At 35.6% G+C, this 22,572-nt stretch overlaps 1 protein-coding gene across 5 annotated transcripts; it reads right to left on the bottom strand.

Annotated features, from left to right (window-relative positions):
* Nucleotides 1–2,006: 2,006 nt before the first annotated feature.
* On the bottom strand, nt 2,007–13,480 carry LOC135583595 (PTI1-like tyrosine-protein kinase 3). 5 transcript variants are annotated; one of them, XM_065090140.1, is made up of 10 exons: nt 13,275–13,480; nt 12,218–12,271; nt 11,824–11,959; nt 7,232–7,482; nt 6,978–7,104; nt 6,589–6,862; nt 5,447–5,579; nt 2,719–2,805; nt 2,365–2,537; nt 2,007–2,277 (listed from the first exon to the last, which is right to left on the bottom strand). In XM_065090140.1, the coding sequence occupies exons 3-9, from the start codon at nt 11,924–11,926 to the stop codon at nt 2,391–2,393; spliced, it is 1,122 nt and encodes a 373-aa protein (XP_064946212.1). In that variant the 5' UTR covers nt 11,927–11,959; nt 12,218–12,271; nt 13,275–13,480; the 3' UTR covers nt 2,007–2,277; nt 2,365–2,390. The 5 variants fall into 5 exon arrangements, with proteins under 5 accessions (XP_064946212.1, XP_064946215.1, XP_064946214.1 ...); XM_065090143.1 differs by having other exon boundaries at nt 11,824–11,974; nt 13,275–13,433; XM_065090142.1 differs by lacking the exon at nt 13,275–13,480 and adding an exon at nt 12,377–12,395.
* Nucleotides 13,481–22,572: the final 9,092 nt, after the last annotated feature.

The following is a 22,572-nucleotide window of genomic DNA, read 5'->3' as shown; positions in this document are numbered from 1 at the left end:
GTTAAGTTGATAGGGGCCTCTATAAATAGGAGGGAACCAAGCACCCATAGGCCAGAGGTTTCTTGGTTATCACCTCATGTTCTCCTCTCCTCTTCTCTTGCTCTGATAGCAGGCCTGGAGATTTGAGAAGCATTATCGCAGCCCTATTGTAGATCATCGCTAGAGAGGAGGATGCTTGACCTCCTTCATCCTCTCCTACAGATCTATAGAGATTCAAGGATATACGATCTCCCTAGGTAACACAACAAACTCACGTGTGGTTTTAAGTTTTATGATTTTTATATAACAATCTTCGCATGATGATGAACACCTTTTGAGAATTTGGGATTTTTGTTTTTCTGTTCTTCCGCTGCGCATACGATGTCGCCCCTAGATTTCCTATAAGACTATATATCGGGTATAGTGTTGTCAGACTCATACGGTTTCTACTTGAGTCTCGCTCTAATCGGATTCTCCCAGAGAACTTCTTCTCTCTCAATCCGAATGACCCTAGCCAGATATTTTCCTAAGTAAGAAACATATGATATTTATTTCATGACACTGAGAGTGGATAATCATCTATCGACACTCAATTGCCCTCGTAAGATTGACTGCCACTCTTGATGACTGGCTATGCTAGATCTGGAACTTCCAAACCTATAAGTCTAATATCAAAGAGATGAGTACTCACACAGAACATCTTTATTGTTTCAAGTTTAAGGACCGGATATACCATTGGGACGACAGAATCATTGTCTGACAATGAGGTATCATCAACCATTCAGCATTCCATAAATAGATCGATCAGTGAACTCATTCTCCAATGAGTACATGCACTGTATCCCTAGTGTCCTCATATGAGCTACTATGACCAGCCATCTCCATCATATAGATGGGTATATAGCACATTAGTCTGTCCAGTTGTCTCATTGTCCGTCTCGAGTTCTTACGATCAAGATTATTTGAGGTTTGTGCTTAAAGGCGAATCGATCTCATTATCATGATCTCATCACGATCTGATTGCTATTACATATATCCATAGACATCACTGCAACATACAAGATAAAATAAGAAAATTCTAATAAATAATAAAAAAAATAAAAATAGTGTGTGTTGTGTCACAAGTATCATCTCTCATGTGATTGACTTACAGAACACTTATGACTCGTACCCCAATGATGCCGCTATCCGTCACTATCAATTAGAATATTAAAATTATATTTTTAAAGGATGTCAATATAATTTTTTAAATTTTAAGGATCAAAATTAATCTTTTTTAAAATTATATTTCTATCTTAAATAGAACTAGATTTTTTACTTTCACCTTCTATACCTTAAATATTATGTGATTTAGAAGATTTTGATTATGGAGCAAAAGTCATCCCTCACCATCCTTTCGGTCTTCCACTATGTTCATCTCTCCCCCTCCTATGCAAGAATTGAAAATACCACTTTAATTAGGCTTATTCTTCGTCGTCAACGAAGTAAAAGCATAATTTTCAGACAAAGATAGCTGGGCCTCCCTGAATCAAGGATATTGTACATCACATCTAATGGACAGATTTTGTAGGGTGGTCAACTGATTCGTCTAAGTATAGATAGCGTAAGTTCCAAACTGCATTCACTCAAAATACCATTTTAATCTGATATATATTTTCATCGTCAACATTCACACCGTCAAAGAATACCTTTGACATACACAGCCCGATCACCCTGAACGAGGATATTGTACATTATATCTATCAGGGAGATAAAGCAGTGTGGTAATCATCTGATCTGTTTGGATTCATTGTCCACATAAGGACCCAACAAAAGCAAAGCACGCATGAAAGAAGGCTTCAAAATATTTGTCATAGCAGATTAGAAGCAGATCACCACAGCCTGCCTTTCTTCCGTGTAACCATCCGTTTGAACCTGTTTGTCCTCAGAAATTTGGCAGCAAAACCCATAAATTATAACATGGCTTCTCCATGGAATGCATCAATGCATATTTGATCATATGCTACCCACAAAATGCTAAGTGTTCATAAACCAACAAACCATGATCATCGATCACCATTGGGGCATCGTATTAGCAAGGCTTTAGGCCAACAAATAGCTAACCAAACAAGCTGGACAAGTAACAAATGTTACAGCTTTTGTAATACTTGGTCATCCCATATTGTCTCTCAGCCATATGTAAAAGAGCAACTGAATCACTCAACTATACAGCACAAATCTTCCACAGGAATCTCATAAAAATCAGTAAAGCAAGGCCACAAACTAGAAAAAGGGACCCCAAAGAAGCTGACTGGAGACCTGCATAACAATAAGAAACATAAATTAAGGTTTCCTGACTAAGGAATGATTACACCAAATGAGTATCCTTGCAGAAGATGAACACACCAATTTACTGCAAATCATTCCTTCCTTCAAGCATATAATGTTTCTGAAGGAACGGCCACAGGTGGGGGAACCTGCTTATTTACAAGGAGAGGAGAGAGAGCTTTCATCACGATGCTCATGTTGGGCCTAAACTCAGCTTCATACTGCACACATAGAGCTGCCACTGCTGCCAACTGCAGGAATGAATCAAATCTAAATTTGTCATACTCCAAACATTTAGTGCAAAAGTGACCTATGCCCAATTATTAATTATTCACAACCTAGTGCCATTAACTAACAACTCCCAATTAACCTTATATCCAAACCAGCAAGAAAAAACATTAATGCATATAAGTATATAGACAGGAGAGAGACCTTTGCAACCCCTTTAGACGGATAATCTCCTTTCAATCTCGGATCTATACATTGTTTGACTTTGTCCTCGCTCAATCTTGGAGTCGCCTTTGATGAGGGAAGAGGGAGCACAATTAGAGATGCATCTAAGTAACAATAGATAAGGGATGCTTGCTTTGCATGTCCTAGTGCCAGCATATGTACAAACAAACCCTATGTCAACCACCATCCAAACCAGTGCAACATTCATTAGTGTAACAAAGTCATGGGACAGCAAATCAGCTTAAGCACTATGGTCTCCAATTTTGATGGAACACTGGTTGTGTGGCATGAAACGCCTCACAAAAATTAGCCTGCTTGCCTACAAACATGCAAGAAACACTGCATACACAAAGTTGTGTCATCCATATGACTAACTTGGGACGTGGCATTGGGACATTTATATACTGTGTGTGCATGATCAATAAGTAAAAAATATCATCCATAAAAAATTGTGAGTGGTGATGTAAGCAAAAGTTGTTTAAGCCAGGCCTATCACCCCTATAGTGCCTCATCCAAGGGTTAAGGAGGCATGTTACAAGAATGACTGCTCTCTATTTAAGTGTTTTTCTATTAAAAAACATGATGTTTCAAAACCTTGAGATTTCAAAGAAACATTTCATTCTTACAAAAGAGTTAGCTCTCCTGTCATGATGACCTTTCTAAATCACCTGCTTTAGTAGCTCTATTCTACATAGCATATTTGCTTTAATACTAAGAAACCATATAAAACCATTTACCTTTAGAATTACATGGGACCATAAGGATGATTTATAACATCAACCATTAGACCTCTATCACATGATCAAAATGACTGTTGATAGTCAATTGGATGAGCATGAGAAGGTGGTTGAGGAAACCAAAATTAATTAGGAACTTATTGTTGAGGATTGGGCATGTTAAATCTAGGTTTGTGTCAATTATCATTATATTCTCAATTTAACTAAAATAACTGTATATAATTTTTCTAAGTTATTATGACTTAAATTAAAAGTAATTTTTTTATTAGATGATTTTGCGTGTAAACTATTTGGCCAAATTCATTTAGCCAAAGTTATATGTCACAAGTCATATCTAGATTAGGAAGCTCGGTATGTAATATGGGGTAGAAAAAACCTCCGTGGATCAACCAATGAGGATGTAAAACTTGGAATATACAATAACAATATAACATGTCACAAACACAAAGAAACAAACTGCCTAATAAGGTTCATCACATTATAAATGAGGTGGATCTTAAATGTCAGCCACATCAGCTACCAGATCTTCATTGAATACTAAGATAAAACAATGCCCTCAACAATGTGATACGAACAATAGCAGCCAGGTGCTTATGGGAATTCAATGCTGTAAAAGGAGACATTTTGCACTGGTAACAAGACCTGATCTTTCTCCCTCTGGGTATAGGTTTCATACTTTTTTAAAATCCTGTCTCAAACTCTGTTCTGATTTGAGGGGACCCCATTAGGCACATTCTTGGCATCTCATTTTCTTTAGGGATATCATTTTAGGGCATTTCTCATCCTCTTTGGAACACCCCAGTTCAGTCCACCTTGGCACCTCAAATTTGAACCAATTCAGTTCATCTCAACTCGGAGAGATATGCTACCCTACAGTCTGTTGCATCTCTTCTCTTAGCAATACAACTCAGCAAGACGATACATATTGACCTCATTAAAATGTGTCAATAATTACTGTTCTTCATTCAAGTTGTTTATAAGATTTAGGAATCTTATTTCTGTCACATATATCTAATTTGATTAGTCACCATAGATATCTTCAAGTTATTTTTAGAATACAATAATTCTTCCATAATTTGTATTTTGTTATTTGTCAATTAGGCTAAGAAAGATACATATTTATGAAAAAATATTGGTGAATTTTGAATGTGATAGTAGATCCCATGCCTAACTTCTCTCTCTTGTATATCTGCAATGACTAATTGGAGTTCCTAACTATTCAGGATTGGTTGCATAAATTTCTTCCCACTATGGAGCTGTCTTAAAGGCAAAATCACTGGTAAACTCAAGGAGCATCATACAAAAGCAATACTGAGTGAATCATCAAAAAAGAACTTCAAAAGTTTTCCACTCCAAAAGAAGAGCTTGCTCAAACTTCAAAAGAGTTCTTGGTATATGCTTTGATGATTTATTGACTTCTCTAAAATGGCTACCAATATACTAGAAGAACTAGAAGTTCCTGCCTGATGCAGTAGGGATATTCAGGTGAGAACAAAAGAAACTAAATGTAGGTAGTTGCAACTCAAAATTGCTAAAAATTCTGAGAAAATGACACTAAAGCATGAGATAACAAATGTGATCAGTAACTGTCCAGTGACCCAGGATCCATACAAATTGTACAAGGATCTAGATTTAGTTATTTAAGATGGTGAACATGAATAATTTGAGATCTTATTGACTATTTTAGTTCTGTAGCCATGTCTTATGGTAGATGCAATATTCCAAGTTGGACGGAGTCAAACCAATTCATGTGAAATAGAGACAGGAAATAATTTTTCACTCAACAACCTCCTTTGTTAATTTATTCTTTTTTTCATGCAATCTATCTGTATGGATGTGGATGGGGTCTAACCAATAAGCTCCTTTTCATTGTTTTTCATATAAGCTCTTTTCTTACACTTGAGCATAAGACTATCCATAAATCGACTGAATATATGCTCTGAAGTCTCAACCACATAGTAAAAGCTTACCCAAGTAACCAGACTCTGCTGTCCTCTGGGCATTGTATGATCAACAGGTTTCCTGCCAGTCAGCAGCTCTAAAAGAACAACCCCAAAGCTATATACATCACTCTTTTGTGTCAGTTGGCCCGTCATAGCATACCTGCATAATATTGCACAGATAATTCTGAGGGAGAAGTGGAGATGACACAGTTTTCTACAATATCAAGAATACAACTGAATTTCTGTAGTAATTTACTTTGGTGGCTATGTTTTGCCGTTCTAGATCTGTCTACCAACAACAGAACTTATTGCATTTGCTATCTGAAAAAATTGAAAAAAAAAAAAAGAAGCATTTTCTTGTAGCAATAATCAGTATTTCATAATGGTCACTGCAAAATGAAAAAAAGAACAAAGACAAGCTAGTCTAGTGCTTCCACAAAGTTCAATCTTTTGAGGGTGTTCCTTTTGAGTTGTCAACTACTACATCTAAAATGAACTAGATGGAGGAAATAAAAATCAGAGAGCACAATTGCACTCTCATGCATAGCTATCCGTTAATCATCTCTCCATCATGGAGGAATTAAAAATCAAGGTTGTTTCTTAAACATCTCTGCCACAACTTATTCAGGTACTGCATCTAATTACACATCTAAGAAATCACAAGTATCCTCTCTTTCTCAGCAACCATTCAAAAGGATTGAACAAACATGATCAAGTGGTTATCCATAACAAAACCAATCCACCATGGTGGTAGCAACCTGTCAAATTTTCCTATCAAACGCGGATGTCTCTCTGAATTCCTTCTTTAGGTGGAAGCAACCAATCAAAAGTTCCACTTGAACTCAGATATCCTTCTAAAGTCTTCTTTTACTAATGGAGTCATGCATGATTCAAAAGTCTGTAGCAATAATAAGAAAGACATTCATGAAACCATCATCTTCATAGTTTCAGATGCTTGATGATAAAAAGAACAGCAAATGTGCACACAACAGCCTCATTAGAAACCAGCATTTGCCAGATTTAAATCAGTAGGACATAATTACTGTTATAAAAGGAGTAAACCTAGATTACTGAGACTATATACACAACTATAGTTAAAATGATTAAACCAGTTTTGATCTATAGTTACATAGAAAACAACTGCAGAGAGTATCCAGGCAAGTAATTACTCTGGTGCATGATAACCAAAAGTTCCCAAGACTCGAGTAGAATGAAGACGAGCAGCCATATCGGGAGCCTGATTTGAAAGGTTAAAATCTGCAATTTTTGCTCTAAAATCCTCGAACAGAAGGACATTACTTGATCTAATATCGCGATGTACTATAGATGGCCGGACCTTCTCATGAAGATATTCTAGCCCCTTTGCTGCATCAACAGCTATTCTCACACGTTGCATCCAGTCCAGCACTGGACCAGGTTGTGCACCTTGAACTCCCTTTCTGCCTGTGGTTTTAAAATACATTGGATTCTCAGACTCATATAAAAGACCAGCCCAGATAATATAAAGAAGGTACCGAAAAAGAATCAGTCTTAAGAAAGTGGTAGACACATTACATACCATGCAAAACATCATGTAAAGAGCCCATTGTTGCAAATTCATAACCCAACAAGCGCATATTTCCTTCTACACAATAACCCAGAATTTCAACAAAGTTTTCATGTTTCAACCGCGATACCATAGAGACCTAATGTGAGAAAAAAAGAGTGTGGTTAATAATCTGATTCATCACTGATTATTTAACAGACATCTAGGTGTCAACCTGCATGTCCAAATTAGTTAAAAAAAATATTTATTGAATGTGCATAAAAAACCTGAGTCAAAAATTCAGTGGAGTTGTCCTCTGATGAAGTATCAAGTTTCTTTACAGCAATCTGTTTACCATTGTTTAGAACTGCAAAGTACACCCTTCCATATGATCCTTCACCAACCAAAGACTTTGAACCAAAATTGTCAGTCGTCTCTTTCAATTCCTCTAAAGACAGTGCAGGCACCTCAATAGGAAGTGGTGCCTTTGCAGTTTCACTTTTGGGAGCAGCAGAATACTTCGAACCTCTGTGTGGTCCTGGAGCAATAGAAGGAAAAAAAGAACTCAGATGATGATAAAGCTATAGCAGACTGAAAAATAGCAAAATATCAAAAAATGCAGCACTAGAAGCAGCCCAAGTTTAGTATAGCACCATCTTTCCAGAATACTCTGATGCTGCATCTAAAGTAACTTAGCATAAAGAGAGAAACAAGTGAATAGCATATCACGTGGGAGGCTATGAACTTAGTTATCTGAATTATGAGAACGACAAGCAGGTAATTGAAATTTTTAATCCCAGTGACCACAAGAATTGATAGAAAATACAAGGTCAGGAATTCTAGATGATACACTACAAGAAGCATGCAGAGGGAACATTGCCAACTCAGTCAATAAATGGCCTAGAGGCATAATGTAAATTATAATATTCCTACTAAGCCACTCAAGGTTCACCATACCACCCGATACAGTCCAATTAGATCCAAATTATTGTCTTATTATGAATAATTATGGTTGATTAGTGCATTTGTCTTAATATTAGAGCCAACTTTGCTTAATCACAGCTAGAAAAGGTTATTAGTGTGATTCTATTTAGTTTATGCACAATTACGGTCATTCCCTTATTTTTAGGGCCAATTCAGGGGTAATTAGGCCTAATCACAGCATGTTAAGGGTGATTAGTTGTCACTCTTCAAAAGATATATTCAATTAGGTCAATTATCTTACTTTTAAGGTAAATTTGGGGTAATTAGGCCTAATAACATCTTCCTAACATAATGATTAGTATGTTTCATTAGGGTCAATAGCTAATTTTTAGGTCCAATTTGGGGGTAATTAGGCCTTATTACAACTTGTAATTAGTTGTTTCATTATAAATTTAGTTTTTGTTTAAAGTTCATTTCTTGTATTCAGTATGAGTAAAGTGCAATTAGATGATGGTATTATCATTTTTCGTACCTTAAGACTCAATTAAGATTCTTCTCATGTATTTATTTAATATGATGATCAATTCTAATTAGAGTCAATTGGTGTTATTTTGTTACTTTATGGTTAATTTAGGGTAATTAGGTCTAATCATGTGTTTCTCTTAAGTTTAAGCACAATTAGGGTCATTAGCTAATTTTTAAGTCCAATTTAGGGTAATTAGACCTAATTACAGCCTATCATTAGTTGTTTCATTATGAATTTGGTTTTTCTTTAAAGTTTATTTCTTGTATTTAACATGAATAAAGTGTACTTAGATTATTCTATTATCATTTTTCATACCTTAAGACCCAATTAGGCTTCTTCTTATGTATTTACATATGATTAATGTTTAATTAGAGTCAATTAGTGTTATTTTGTTACTTTTAAACCACTTTGAGGTAATTAGGTCCAATCACATCTTCCTAATATATGATTAGTGTTTTTTTCTTAAGTTTTTATAGGCCCAACTTGGGGTAATTAAGACTAATTACACTTATATAAGTTATTTTATTATGAATTTAATATTTCATTAAAGTTCACTTCTTGTATTTAATATTATGATTATAGTCTAATGACTCTAATAAGAGTCAATGTTATTTTGTTACTTTAGACCAAATTAGGGTCCTTACTCGAGTGATCATGCATAATCACAAGTTCACGACTTGCTAATCGATAAATCTTCATAGTAAAATGACCCCAAAACAACAATTGGGTGATAAGGGTTAGGACCATGCTCGTAGTTTGAAGAATAGTCATCATTGCCAATGTATCTATTGTGACTACATCAGTTCGGGTGGAGGAATAACTCATTTCAAGCAACATTTAGCTGGTGGGTATCCCTATCTCACAAAGTACACCAAGGTTTCACTCGAGGTCGGAAGACATTTCCAATAAACCGACAAAAGTTTATACAACTCAAAAGTAGGCCAAACAACATAAACAATATAGGCGGGCTACACAAGAATTGATCTACGATCCATATGAGGAATCCTTTTGACCTCTATTTCTACAATGAAGATTCTTAACCAACGTTAGAATGGGCCGATGCAATAGCGAACCTAGGAGATCCTTTGCTTGATGAGACAAGAGACCCCATACCCATCTCGTTTTATAAATGACTATATAGAAGAAGAGGAACAACATCCTAAGAGAAACATCCCCTTAGTCAGAAATGGCGACCAAACAACCTCGAGTCAGCCTAGTCACGATCATAGCACCCAACAATCATAATCGTTAGCTCAAAGTCCGAAGGCAAAGGGGACCATACAACCTCCTAAGAGAAACATCCCCTTAGTCAGAAATGGCGACCAAACAACCTCGAGTCAGTCTAGTTACGATCATAGCACTCAACAATCATAGTCGTTAGCTTAAAGTCCGAAGGCAAAGGGGAAAATAGTAGCATTAATCGAACCCTTGGAAAGAATTGACAAGCAATAATTTCAGTTTGATGATGAGACACCTCCATCATAGTAGTGCTTCAAGCAATCTGTAGAGATAATGACGATGTCAACGACAATGCCTCGACCAACAATGGCATCGACAACGTTGACAACGGTGTCAATGATTCCGTTTACTCAGCCTCAGGGTGGAGCATGGACAGAGGAGCATCATTTTACGTATACTATCCAAGATACAGATCACAAAACTCAAGGATCCACCCATAGCGTATAGGATGTAAATAGAAGATGTGATGTGATGGCGCCTCTATGATGTAAAGATAGGAGCTCGTCGTATTTGTAGTCGGAGGATCCTATGGCCAATAGAAGCACGATAATAGTTGGTCTTTTTTTTTCCAAGACTGATTGTTCTTATGATATAAAGCAATAGGTCAATGGCGACAGTAGAAGTTCCAGTGTACTCCAACCTTCCCACCTTATCTATCATAGTCGTACTTGCCTCAAGAGGCTCATCGAACACATATCGTTTATGATGATCAGGTAACAACTATTATCATGTTGATGCATCAACGATATACCGTTTACTAGTAAATTATGTCATGGGAGAAGCTTCAAAATTAGGTTCGACAAAAGTATCATATTGATATACAAATTCATAGGATTAAGGATCCCAATCCACCAATTATGGAGTTCCACTATTTATTTTTGTGGTAGAAGCAGGTACGTGCAAGTTGTTTTTGCTTATTGCTTAATTTGATGAAATCATGAAATTATAAAGTAACAAATTTACTTAATTTATTACTTACTTTAATTAAAATTACATTAAATTAGGATTAAAGGGGTTTAATTAAAATTACTTAATTTTTATTTTTAGGTATTTTCAGCCATTTTATGACAATTTTCATGAAAACCAGGTATATGTACCAATGTACCCACATATGGTACGCAGGTACCGACCAGTAAGTATCGGTTCAGGCCAGAATCAGCACCTCCGTCAGCACGAGATGATGAACCTTGATGCCACTAGTTCTTACCCAAGCATGGTTTCAAACTTTGGCCAGTACCAATCAGGGTTTACTAAAGCCATCACCTCTTTGGTTGAAAAAATCTGATGCTATCTTCAAGTAATTCACCTTAAAAATTAATTTATAAGCAGAAGGAGCAAACTGATCTACTAAAGATCTACCAACTAATTTTCAATTCAAAGATAAATCCAGATCTAATTAAAAGATCAAGAAGCTCATACTCAGCTATGAAAACATGATCTAAAGCTCAAGTTTGAAACATAGTGTGATCTATATATAAGCAAGTCAATTTAGATGAAAACTAGTTTGCTCGAATTTATGAATTTGTGACACATATCTGGTTTTGAGAATCAATAGTCTCAGTAGGCCGAATGTTTGGTGTTATTGTCTTAGACTGTCTAATAGGGCACACACTGATAAGTTTACTTGCCTGTTGCAAGCATTATATAAGAACTTATATTTTATAAGCTTGAGCAAACATCCAAGTTACATACCAAAAGATGGTAGCCACCTGAATATCTTTCCTTATTGTATTTAAAGTTTGAACTATATAAGTGAAAGAGACTGTTTGCTGCAGTTTACAAGATAAAGGATTGGGTAGGAAGAAAGAGCCACCCCTTATGAAAAGATAAACTATATAAGATTTTTTTTATGAAAAGAAAACATGAAGAGCCACCCCTTCTGGATACACAAACTTATAATTTTCTGTATCTTCTATTGCTTGTTGACTCTGAACAAGCTTCTGTATTTTCATCCTTCAAAACCAAATCAATGTTATTCTTCATCCTCCTAATACAAATTGTCAGAAACCAAGAAGTGGAGCTTAGAGCTCAAAAAGGACCCCAATTCCGAAGGATAATAGAGACCCTAAAACTGTCCCTCTCTTTTTTACTCAAGCACATCAACATACCGCATGCAGTAGAATATACATATCAAATTAAATAAAAGAATTAAAAAGATCTAATATGTGAACAGAAGTGCAAACAACATACCATCTGTAGCATTTGTAGGGCTCTTCTTGTATTCATTCTCATAAGCATGATAAGACTCATCCAAATGACAAGAACAGCACAGCCAACGTCTCATATGACCCATCTTCTGATAGCCTCTTCTACGTAGAACATGTACCTTAACATAACAAAGCTATATGCTTATCATAAATGTAAGTTATATGCTTTGTTAACAATGGAGATGCTTAGTAAACCATGGTGCTGAGACCATATCAAGTAAAAAAATTGTCCTTCAATGCAGAAAAAGGACAAAAATTGAGAAGAGGTCTCGGAACAAACATCTGTAGTTAATATACATCGAAAACAAGTAAACCACTGGATTACTACATGTAAAACAAATTCGAAAAGATATTAGTTTCAAGTACAAGTGTTCTACCTACAGATACATTAGCCGCATTACCATGTCCAGATTGATAAATAACAGAAACATCTGCACATTAGAAAAGCACATTATTCAACCTTGATTTGTGCTACAAAAGAACTAATAGTAGAACAAGATAAGCCACTGCAATACGATCGTATCGATGAAACAAACCAGCTAACATGCCATGTCATTAACAAGCATATGACCAGTTACAATGAGCACCCAGTCTCCTACTTGATTCTGATAACAGCCATTTGTCAGGAAAACAGAAGCGTGCCATTGCTCTAGGGATAGAGGAAATGGGGTCAAGAACCAAGTGAATACACCAAAACCAACCTAATTCTTTTCAAATGGCAAGGACAGGATGTTGCATAAGGAAAACGAAAGGGCCTCAATTTTCAGATGACAATCATAACATGTCCCCCACCCCCCCCACATCAAACACGAGGAGCGCAACAACCAAAATCGGAGAACACACACACACACACACATAGAGAGAGAGAGAGAGAGAGAGAGAGAGTACAGAAAACAATGGTGAATTTGCAATCAATCGCTTTCAAAACAATTATGGCTTACACACGCAGAGTACAGAAAACAATGGTGAAATTGCAATCAATCGCTTTCAAAACAATTATGGCTTACACGAATAACGTTCCGTGTTGGACTTCAGCAACCAACCAGAATCCAACTGAAACCCATGCTGAAATCCTCCAATAAAGGGGGGAAAATCAGCCAGATCCAGAAAAACGAAAATAAACATCAAAAGGTATCGACTTGCCGACCCGAACGCTGAAGCAACCCAATGAAAAGACCGAAACAACGGGAATTTGGCAAGGAGGACAGAAACGAACGCCACTAAATCCGCACAAACTCGTTCCGCTTTGCCACGATATTCCCAAAGCTCGAATCGCCCGCAACCGGCGACTTAACGCGAACGAAAGGAGAAAAGTTCGAGCAGAAAAACCGGATGGGTACAAAGAATTCGCGCATGCCGGGATCGGCACGACCTGATGAAAGAATAGACAGAAAGAGAGCAAGAGATCAGGGAACAAGAGAAGGGCTCTCTCACCTGAATTCCGGGTGCCGAAGGGGAGGAGGAAGCCCGTCTCCGCCCCTAGGGTTAGGGTTTTCGAGAGATGTGGGAAGAAAGAAACGAAGAGATGGAGAGAGGAGGGCGAGTGGCGGAGGAGCCGAACTTATACCCGCGAAGGAAGGCCGGAGCAGCACGCTCAACCTTTCGTCGCAAAAATTTATACGTATTCTCCCAAAGTTGGGTTTTTACGAATTTATCGTTAAAAACACTTGGAATTTGAATTTTTCACCTTTCATTCCCCTCTTCTTTAATAGAATTATAGTATTTTTTTAATGGAGTTATAATAATAAAATATTGCAACTTCATTGAAAAATATTGTAATAGGATAATTCCATTTTTTTTCATACAAAATGATTTTAAATATAAAAAGGTTTTTATAAAATATTTAGACGTGAATTTAAGATAATGTAGAAAAATAATTTTTTTATCATAGTTTGTAAAATCATTCTTTTTGATAAATAAAATAAATATTATAAGAATTTTAAAAATTAAAGGCCTGGATTTAAGGTTGTATAAAAAAAAATAAGAAGTTTTCATCCTTTTATTTTGGAATATATCAAAAGACTCATAAATTTCATTCAAGATCGCATAACAACTCTTAAAGAATATGTTTTATGAAACCTTAATAGATAATAAGATTAATAATTAATAGTTTTTAGACTTTGAATTAACTAAAACTGAGCTCTACCGTTTTAGTTTAGGAATAAAAATTATTATCATCTCATTAAAAAAACATTGTAACTCAGTCGATTGAACCAAAAACACTATGATCTGATTCAAAAACTCTATGATATATCGATTGGATCGGTTTGATTGATTTCTGAAAAAAGATTTTTTAATATTTTGAAAATAAGGGGTGCTATTCGAAATAAAAATAAAAACTTGAGATTTTACTCAAAAAATCATCTTAAATATTTTGAATTCAACATATAGTTTGACATATATGTATACATATATTTTTTTAAAAAATAATATCTTTTTTTTTAGTCGTGTCCTTATTTTCGTAATGCTAAAATAGGATCCTTATTTTGTTGAAGAAAGAGAGAAAAATTTCAAAACTAAAAAAATACCTAAAGATCAATAAGTTGAAAGGCATATTAGAAAGTTGACATAAGATTAATATGATTCCATAAATTTTGAAAAAAATAAATAAATTCCTCGTTATGTGAGATTAATTATAAGGCTATGAGTTATTCTCACTTGAGTATGACTCCCTTTTAAAACCTCTTATATAAAACTCAAAATCTTTTAAAACCTCTTATATAAAGCTCATTACCTTTAGAAGCAACCAAGTATTTAACTTTTTTTTTTTTTACTAAAACTCTAAGACTCAAGATATATTTATAGGAACAAAACCCTAGTTTAAAGTTTTAATTTAATTATGACTTTGCCAACTAATTTAAATACAATTACAACTTTTAAAAATGTTTATCAATATAATAATCTTCACCATGATAATTATTTTTTTTACTTTATACCTCATAGTGAAATATTTTTTTGAGGAATTCAACATAACTACGTAATGTTAGGATCAAGAGACGGCACTAAGAGGGAGGGGTGAATTAGTGTAGCGGTAGAATCACGTCTTTAAAAATGTTTCGTTTTGATAAAATCGGTTTCATAAAGATAGCTTGAAAACGTACGTAAAAGAATTGAAGGCAGTAAGCACTTAAAGAGGTTTGCAGTAAGGTAATAGCAAGAATAAAATGCAAACTAGAGAACACGACAGTTTTAGAGTGGTTCGGTCAACGTGACCTGCATCCACTTTTGGCTTCCTCCTCCGATGAGGTCATTGGCGTCCACTAGAGGCCGTCCTTCAATAGGCGAAGGTCAATCACCTTTTACACCCCTCTTCTTATTTTCACGGGTTTAGGAGATAACCCTTACAAGCACTCACTCTCTTCTCTAAACACAATTCTAACACTTAGACTTGGAGGAGGGAATTTCTAAAGAGATTACAGTAACGTTTCTTTTTCTTTTAGACTCTCTATGCTTGTGTGCTTTAACCAGGGATGAGAGGGGTATTTATAGGCTTCAAGTTGATTCAAACTTGGAGCCTAAAACTTTCCCATCCGGGGTTCCCCGAGCACGGGCGGTACTACCGCCTGCGTTGGGCGGTACCACCGCCCAGTGTCAGTTGACACTGACACTATCCTGGGTGGTACCATCGCCTAGTGTCAGTTGACACTGAGACTATCCTGGGCGATACCACCGCCCAGGTTTGGCGGTACCACCGCTTGGGGGGTAGTGTTGGGCGGTACCACCGCATGGCACCCTGCCATGGGCGGTACAACCGCCCAGACTAGCGGTATCATCGCCTGACATAGTCTCGAAGACTATGCCATGACGGTGAGACTTCTTGGGGCACTGTTTGGGCCTCTTATTGGGCTCAACACAGTTCTTACATGGGCCTAGCTGACCCCTAATTGGGTTGGCCCAAATCCAAGCCCAATTACGTGCTAACTACGAAATCCTAAGAATTTGCTAAGCTAAACAAGTCCCTATGTCTATTCTTTCGACGATCTCTCGGCAATGTTCCGGTAGACTCCTAGCAAGCTCCTGGACTTTACGATGATCTTCTTGGCGAGTTCCGACGAGTTTCTCTGGCAAGATCCGAGACTTCTCGGTTGGTTCCTCCAGAACTTTCGACGAACGTCCGGACTTCCGACGAACTCTCGAACTCCCAACGTAATCACGTCCTTGACTCCGGGACTTCATTTTGCTTTATGCCTTGCTATCGTAATTAATCCTGCACATGTAAAAACACACTTCGATCTAGACAATTAATACTAAGCATTAATCAAGTTGTCCGGTATGTCATTCATCCCTCGACGCTTCGTCCGATTCTTCAACGCATCGTCCTATTTTACGACCTAATGCCCAATCGGCTAGTTGACTTCCCAACTCCAATATCCTTGGCATAATATCCGCTCTTCTTGGCCCGATGCTCGAATCCACGGCCCGAAGCCTTCTATCGATACGTCAACCGATCCATCGGCCCGACATCCAATCTTCTAACATGTTCCTTTGGCCCAACATGACTTTTCTTGCTTTAATTGTCTCATCTTAATCGAAGCATCCTGTGTCACTTAAAATACAGATTAAAACATAAACACTTATTGATTGGTTTCATCATCAAAATATGAGATTCAACAATCTCCCCCTTTTTTATGATGATAATCAATCGACGATGGAGATAACCTTAACTCTTGGAGTTTAAACAAACTCCCTCTATCAATATGTCATATTGATAGAGACTCTTGGATTCAAAAATCCGAGCAAACATGTCATGATTAAAATCATGCATAACATCAATATACTTCTCCCCCTTTATCATCAACAAAAAGGAAAAGTTCCAACTATTAAGTGTTTTAGACGAACAAGTTTAAATCATTACATAATAAACATAATTTTCAGTTTTATCATTATGCAATCTAGCAATTATTAAAGATGTGCAAGTTTAGCATATTTTTGCATCTTCTTGAGATTTCAAGCTAATAATTCTTGATGATATTCAAGATGATAATTTCTTCTCTTTTGAGAAGTGCGATTATTTTTGCTTCCTTTGCAAAAACGCAAGCTAACAAAATGTTACGTTTTTACAACATGGAAGCTAATAATTTGAGATGTTCAAAAAGCAAGTTCTTTCTTAGAAGTACAATTTTTACTTTCTTCTTGAATTATGTGAGCTAGCATCTTGTATCTCCCCTTTTGTCATTGTCAAAAAGAAGGGAAGACTCTTTACATCAATTTTTAAATTATGATAAAAATAAAGTGTCATTCTTATTTCAATATATCATAATTGAGATAAACCTTGAATTTAAATTTAATTCAAGTCAATGCAATTTTAATCATGATTCTCATACATGATATGCAATACATCAAATATATCATCATAATAAAATCATAAGTATTGCATGCATCATTTTTTAATAAGTTAGCAACTTTGCTTTCTAAAAAGTTTTTCTCCTTGCAATTTGTGAGCTAGCAAATTTTACACATGAAAGTTGGCAAGATTTTTGCATCTTTTTTAGATGAGCAAACATTTTGCTTCTTCTTGAAAGATGCAAGCTAGCAAGCTAGCAAAATTTGCTCCCCCTATGTCATTGTCAAATAGAAGGGAAGAATACAATGTTGTGATTCTTTTCCCTTTACAATAATTTTGAATCATGACAAGGGTAAAGTATCAATCTTATTTCAATATGTTTGTGCATCATTATAGTTTCAATTTACAACATGCACAATTTTAAAACTTTATATTTTATTTTTCATGCATAATACCAAAATATAAAATCATCATTACATGCATGATTCCAAATCATCATTCTAGAGTATTATTTCATAAAATGATAAATATTGGTTTTCATATTATTTCAAAAAATCATAGTGTTTCATGCATTTTTATCTAAGGGAAAAATCATAGTGCATGCATCATTCCAAAACATTTCAAGCCATATAAGCCATAAATATAAAGAAATCATGTCAGGATGAGACCAATTAAATACTAAAAGACATGATTCATATAGTAAATCTCTTCTTTAAATAAAATGTCAAAAAATTATAGGTGTACAAAGAAGAGATCTTGAAAAAGAAATCTCATGTAATTCCAAGAAATCAAGATCATGATTTTGATAAAACTCATTCAAATTCAAATCGTTCAAATCATCAAAAATATTTTCAAAATCATTTTCAAGAGATTCACAAAAGTGATACAAATAGATTCATTAATCTCCTTTTTGAAAAAATTGATAAAATAGAGAAATTTTTTTTAGGAGAAAGCATTCCTCTTTTTAGTTTGTTTCATACAAGCATGCCTTTGTCCCTTTTATGCCAAAAAATATATATATTCTCAATTGTTTAGGATCAAAAAATAAATTTCATCATAAAAACCATCAAGATCAACAAACCATAAATTACTTGAAAATCATCATGCATAATTTTAAAATTTATTAAGCATGATCATTATGCATGACATCAAAACATGATTTCAAAATATTTAATATTTTCATTACATAATTATATCATTATGCATCATCGAAATTGATTTCACAAAGCATTTTTCTTTTTAGGTGAATCAACTTTTCATGCTTAGTTTTTCGTACAAAAGCCATGCATCATCATTAAGCATGATATCAAACTTCTTAATGTTTTCATTAAGACATCAAGCATGGTTTCACTCAAATTCGGAAATCATCAAGATACACATTATTTATTCTTGATAAAAAAACATACATATGATCATTATTAGATTTAAATTTAACATTTTATTCCATTATAAAATATGTAATTTTCATTATCATTTTTAAAATTACTAGCATGATCATAATTTTTGCATTTTCATTTTTAAACATATAATTTTCAAGAAAAATAATTATTCTAAACAAAAAAATAAATGCATTATAAAAAGCATCATGTAATTTCGAAATAAATTAAGGGGGTTTCGATTACCTCATCATCGAAAGTCGTTTAAGGCGTAGTTTGCCACCTCACCTTTGTTGATTTTCTCCTCGTCTTCGGAGGAGCTTGATTCATCCCAATTTATGTTCTTCTTTTTACGTTCAAAACAAGTAGTTGTGTTCTTTTTGTTCTTTAATTTTTGTTTCATGAACTTTTTAAATTTATTAGTGAGGAGTTCATATTCACCATCACTTGAACTTATGCTCGAGTGGTCTTCAAATGTTCTAAGTACCAAATCTTTTATGTTCTTTGGAATGTGGTTTTATTCATCATGTTCATCATGTGCATTGTGCACCATTTCATATGTCATCAATGAACTGATAAGTTCTTCAAGTAGAAAAATATTTAAATCTTTTGTTTCTTGTATTGCCGTTACTTTCGATTCCCAAGTTTTAGAAAGTGATCTTAAGATCTTATTAACGAGTTCAAAATTTGAAAAGCTTTTACCAAGTCCTTTTAAACTATTGACGACATCCGTAAAACGGGTGTACATGTCTCCAATAGTCTCGCTTGGTTTCATATGAAAAAGTTCAAAATCATGCATTAAAAAGTTGATTTTCGAATCTTTTAATCTACTTGTGCCTTTTGTGAGTGGTTTCAAGAATATGCCAAATGTCGAAAACCGTTTCGCAAGTAGAAACTCGATTAAACTCATTTTTGTCTAAGGCGCAAAATAAGGCATTCATAGCCTTTATATTTATAAAAAATGTCTTCTTCTCCAAATCATTCCAATTGTTCATTGGAAGAGAAGATATTTCAAATCCATTTTCGACTAAGTGCCATAAATCAAGATTCAATGAAAGCAAGAAAACTCTCATTCGAGTTTTCCAATGAGTGTAGTCCGTCCCATTAAAAAAGGGAGGATTAATGAGAGAAAGTCCCTCTTGAAAGCCGAAATGAGCCATTTCTCTTAGGTGTTAAACAAACTGAGAAATCACAAGGCTCTGATACCAATTATTAGGATCGGAGGTCAGCACTAAGAGGGGGGGGTGAATTAGTGCATCGGTAGAATCACGTCTTCAAAAACATTTCGTTTCGAAAAAACTGGTTTCGTAAAGATAAAACTGGTTTCGTAAAGATAGTTTGAAAGCGTACAGAAAAGAATTGAAGGCAGTAAGCACTTAAAGAGGTTTGAAGTAAGGTAATAGCAAGAATCAAATGCAAACCAGAGAACACAACAATTTTAGAGTGGTTCGGTCAACGTGACCTACATCCACTTTCGGCTTTCTCCTCCGATGAGGTCACCGGCGTCCACTAGAGGCCTTCCTTCAATAGGCAAAGGCCAATCACCTTTTACACTCCTCTTATCTTTTTCACGGGTTTAGGAGATAACCTTTACAAGCACTCACTCTCCTCTTTAAATAGAATTCTAACACTTAGACTTGGAGGAGGGAATTTCTAAAGAGATTACAGTAGCGTTTCTTTTCTTTTAGACTCTCTGTACTTATGTGCTTTAACCAAGGATGAGAGGGGTATTTATAGGCTTCAAGTTGATTCAAACTTGGAGCCTAAAACTTTCCCATCTTGGGTTCCCTGGGTACAGGCGGTACTATCGCCTACGTTGGGCGGTACCACCGCCTAGTGTCAGTCGACACTAACACTGTCCTGGGCGATACCACCGCCCAAGTCTGGCGGTACCACCACCTGGGGGGTAGTGTTGGGTGATACCACCGCCCAGACTGGTGGCACCACCACCTTGCACCCTGCTAGGGGCGGTATAACCGCTCAGACTAGCAATACCACCGCCTAACACAATCTCGAAGATTGTGCCATGACGGTGAGACTTCTTGGGGCACTGTTTGGGCCTCTTATTGGGCCTAACACAATTCTTATATGGGCCTAGCTGGCTCTTAATTGGGTTGGCCCAAATCCAAGCCCAATTACGTACTAACTATGAAATCCTAAGACATTTGCTAAGCTAAACAAATCCCTATGTCTATTCTTTCGGCGAGCTTCCGGCGAACTTCCGACGATCTCTCAGCAATGTTCCGGCGGACTCCCGGTAAGCTCTTGGACTTCATAACGATCTTCTTTGCGAGTTCCGATGAGCTTCTCTGACAAGCTCCAAGACTTCTCGGCTGGTTCCTCCAAAACTTCCGACGAACGTCCGGACTTCCAACGAACTCTCGAACTCCCAACGTAATCGCGTCCTTGAGTTCAAGATTTCATTTTGCTTCATCCCTTGCTATCGTAGTTAATCCTACACATGTAAAAACACACTTCGATCTAGACAATTAATACTAAGCGTTAATCAAGTTATCCGGCATGTCATTCGTCCCTCGATGCTTCGTCCGATTCTTCGGCGCATCGTCCTCTCTTGTGCCCTATTGCCCAATCGGCCAGTTGACTCCGCAACTCCAATATTCTTAGCGCAATATCCGCTCTTCTTGGCCCGATGCCCGAATCCACGGCCCGAAGCCTTCTGTCGATACGTCGACCGATACACCGGCTCGACGTCCAATCTTCTAACATGTTCCTCCGACTCAACATGATTTTTCCTGCTTTAATTGTCTCATCTTGATCGAAGCATTCTGCGTCACACAAAATGTATATTAAAACATAAACACTTATCGATTGGTTTTATCATAAAACTTAGAGATTCAACACATAAAAGTCATACAATTATTCCAATAAGCCCACCAATGCTTCATTGTAATTAGAATTGAGTTAGTGACACTACTTAATTCTAGTGATAAACCTCAAATCTCATCTGTCTTACTATTAGTAAAATATTTTCCCTCATAATTATTTATATACTAAAATCCATGAATAGTAATAAAGCTCGCTAGCATATGTAATTTAACTTTAGTCATTTGATGTCTTTATTTTCCCTTACAATTGTTTGCATACTTAAAACCATGAATATCATGAACGAACCTCACTGAAATAGATACTTAGCATCCTTGACACAAGTAATTTATTTTTAGTCCTTTAAGGTTTTTATTATACTTTCTTCGAAATAATACAACTATTGATACAATGTTCTTTTCGTTGAAACTATCCAATCCTTAGTAACTTTTAGAATTTCACCTTTAGCATTATAGTTATAATCCTAGGAATCTAAAACGTTAAAAAAAAATTAAATTCTTCTATATCTTTAGAACATAAGTTATATCCTCCAAAATATGCACCACTTCATCAATCATTTTGATCTTTACTTTACCAACACCTACGACCTCTACCATAGAGTCATCACTCAGGTTACTAGTCATATTGTGATTCAATAAATTAAAATAATCCTTTTGAGAACAAACATGAGTAATACAAGTAGAATCTAAAAATTAATTCTTCTAAAAAGATACATCATTATATTTGAAAATTATAAAATCTCTATCACCATCTATCACAAGAGATCATTCCCTGACTTCATCTTTCTATTTTTTTTCTCGAATAATGATATGTTTGTACTTTTTGCATCTATAATATTCAACATCATCCAATGAACTGACTCTTATTCTAAACCTGCCAACATTGAGATACACCCTTATCTAAAAATTTTTCTCGTTGACCTCTACACTAAGCAGCTAATATCTCATAATCCATATTCGTAGATTTATATATTTTCCTGGCAACATGAGATACTAAAATTTTTTCAAGTTATTCTAGAGTTACTATATCCTTCCTACATAATATCATCTACACAAAGCTATCATAGGAGTTGACAACTAATGTAAGAAACGACAACTTATGTAAGAAGCAACAATGCCTTATCTTCTTCATTGATTTCATATCGACTTTCTTTGATTTATTTAATATTTATTTGAATATATTTAAATGTTCTACCAAGTTTTTGCCTTCTTCCATCCGTATAACTCTT

The sequence above is a fragment of the Musa acuminata genome, chromosome BXJ1-11, assembly GCF_036884655.1.
Source record: "Musa acuminata AAA Group cultivar baxijiao chromosome BXJ1-11, Cavendish_Baxijiao_AAA, whole genome shotgun sequence".
Taxonomy (NCBI): Eukaryota; Viridiplantae; Streptophyta; class Magnoliopsida; order Zingiberales; family Musaceae; genus Musa; species Musa acuminata.
Note: the sequence above shows the minus strand (reverse complement) of the source record. Positions and strands in the feature narration are given on the sequence as shown.

Excerpts from the sequence above, each read along its gene's own strand:
- LOC135583595 (XM_065090140.1), bottom strand. The coding sequence starts at position 11,926 with ATGGGTCATATGAGACGTTGGCTGTGCTGTTCTTGTCATTTGGATGAG. Across the intron at positions 7,483-11,823 it reads CCCTACAAATGCTACAGATG|GACCACACAGAGGTTCGAAG; the intron begins GTATGTTGTTTG and ends CTATTGCTCCAG. Across the intron at positions 5,580-6,588 it reads TTTGGTTATCATGCACCAGA|GTATGCTATGACGGGCCAAC; the intron begins GTAATTACTTGC and ends AATATTATGCAG.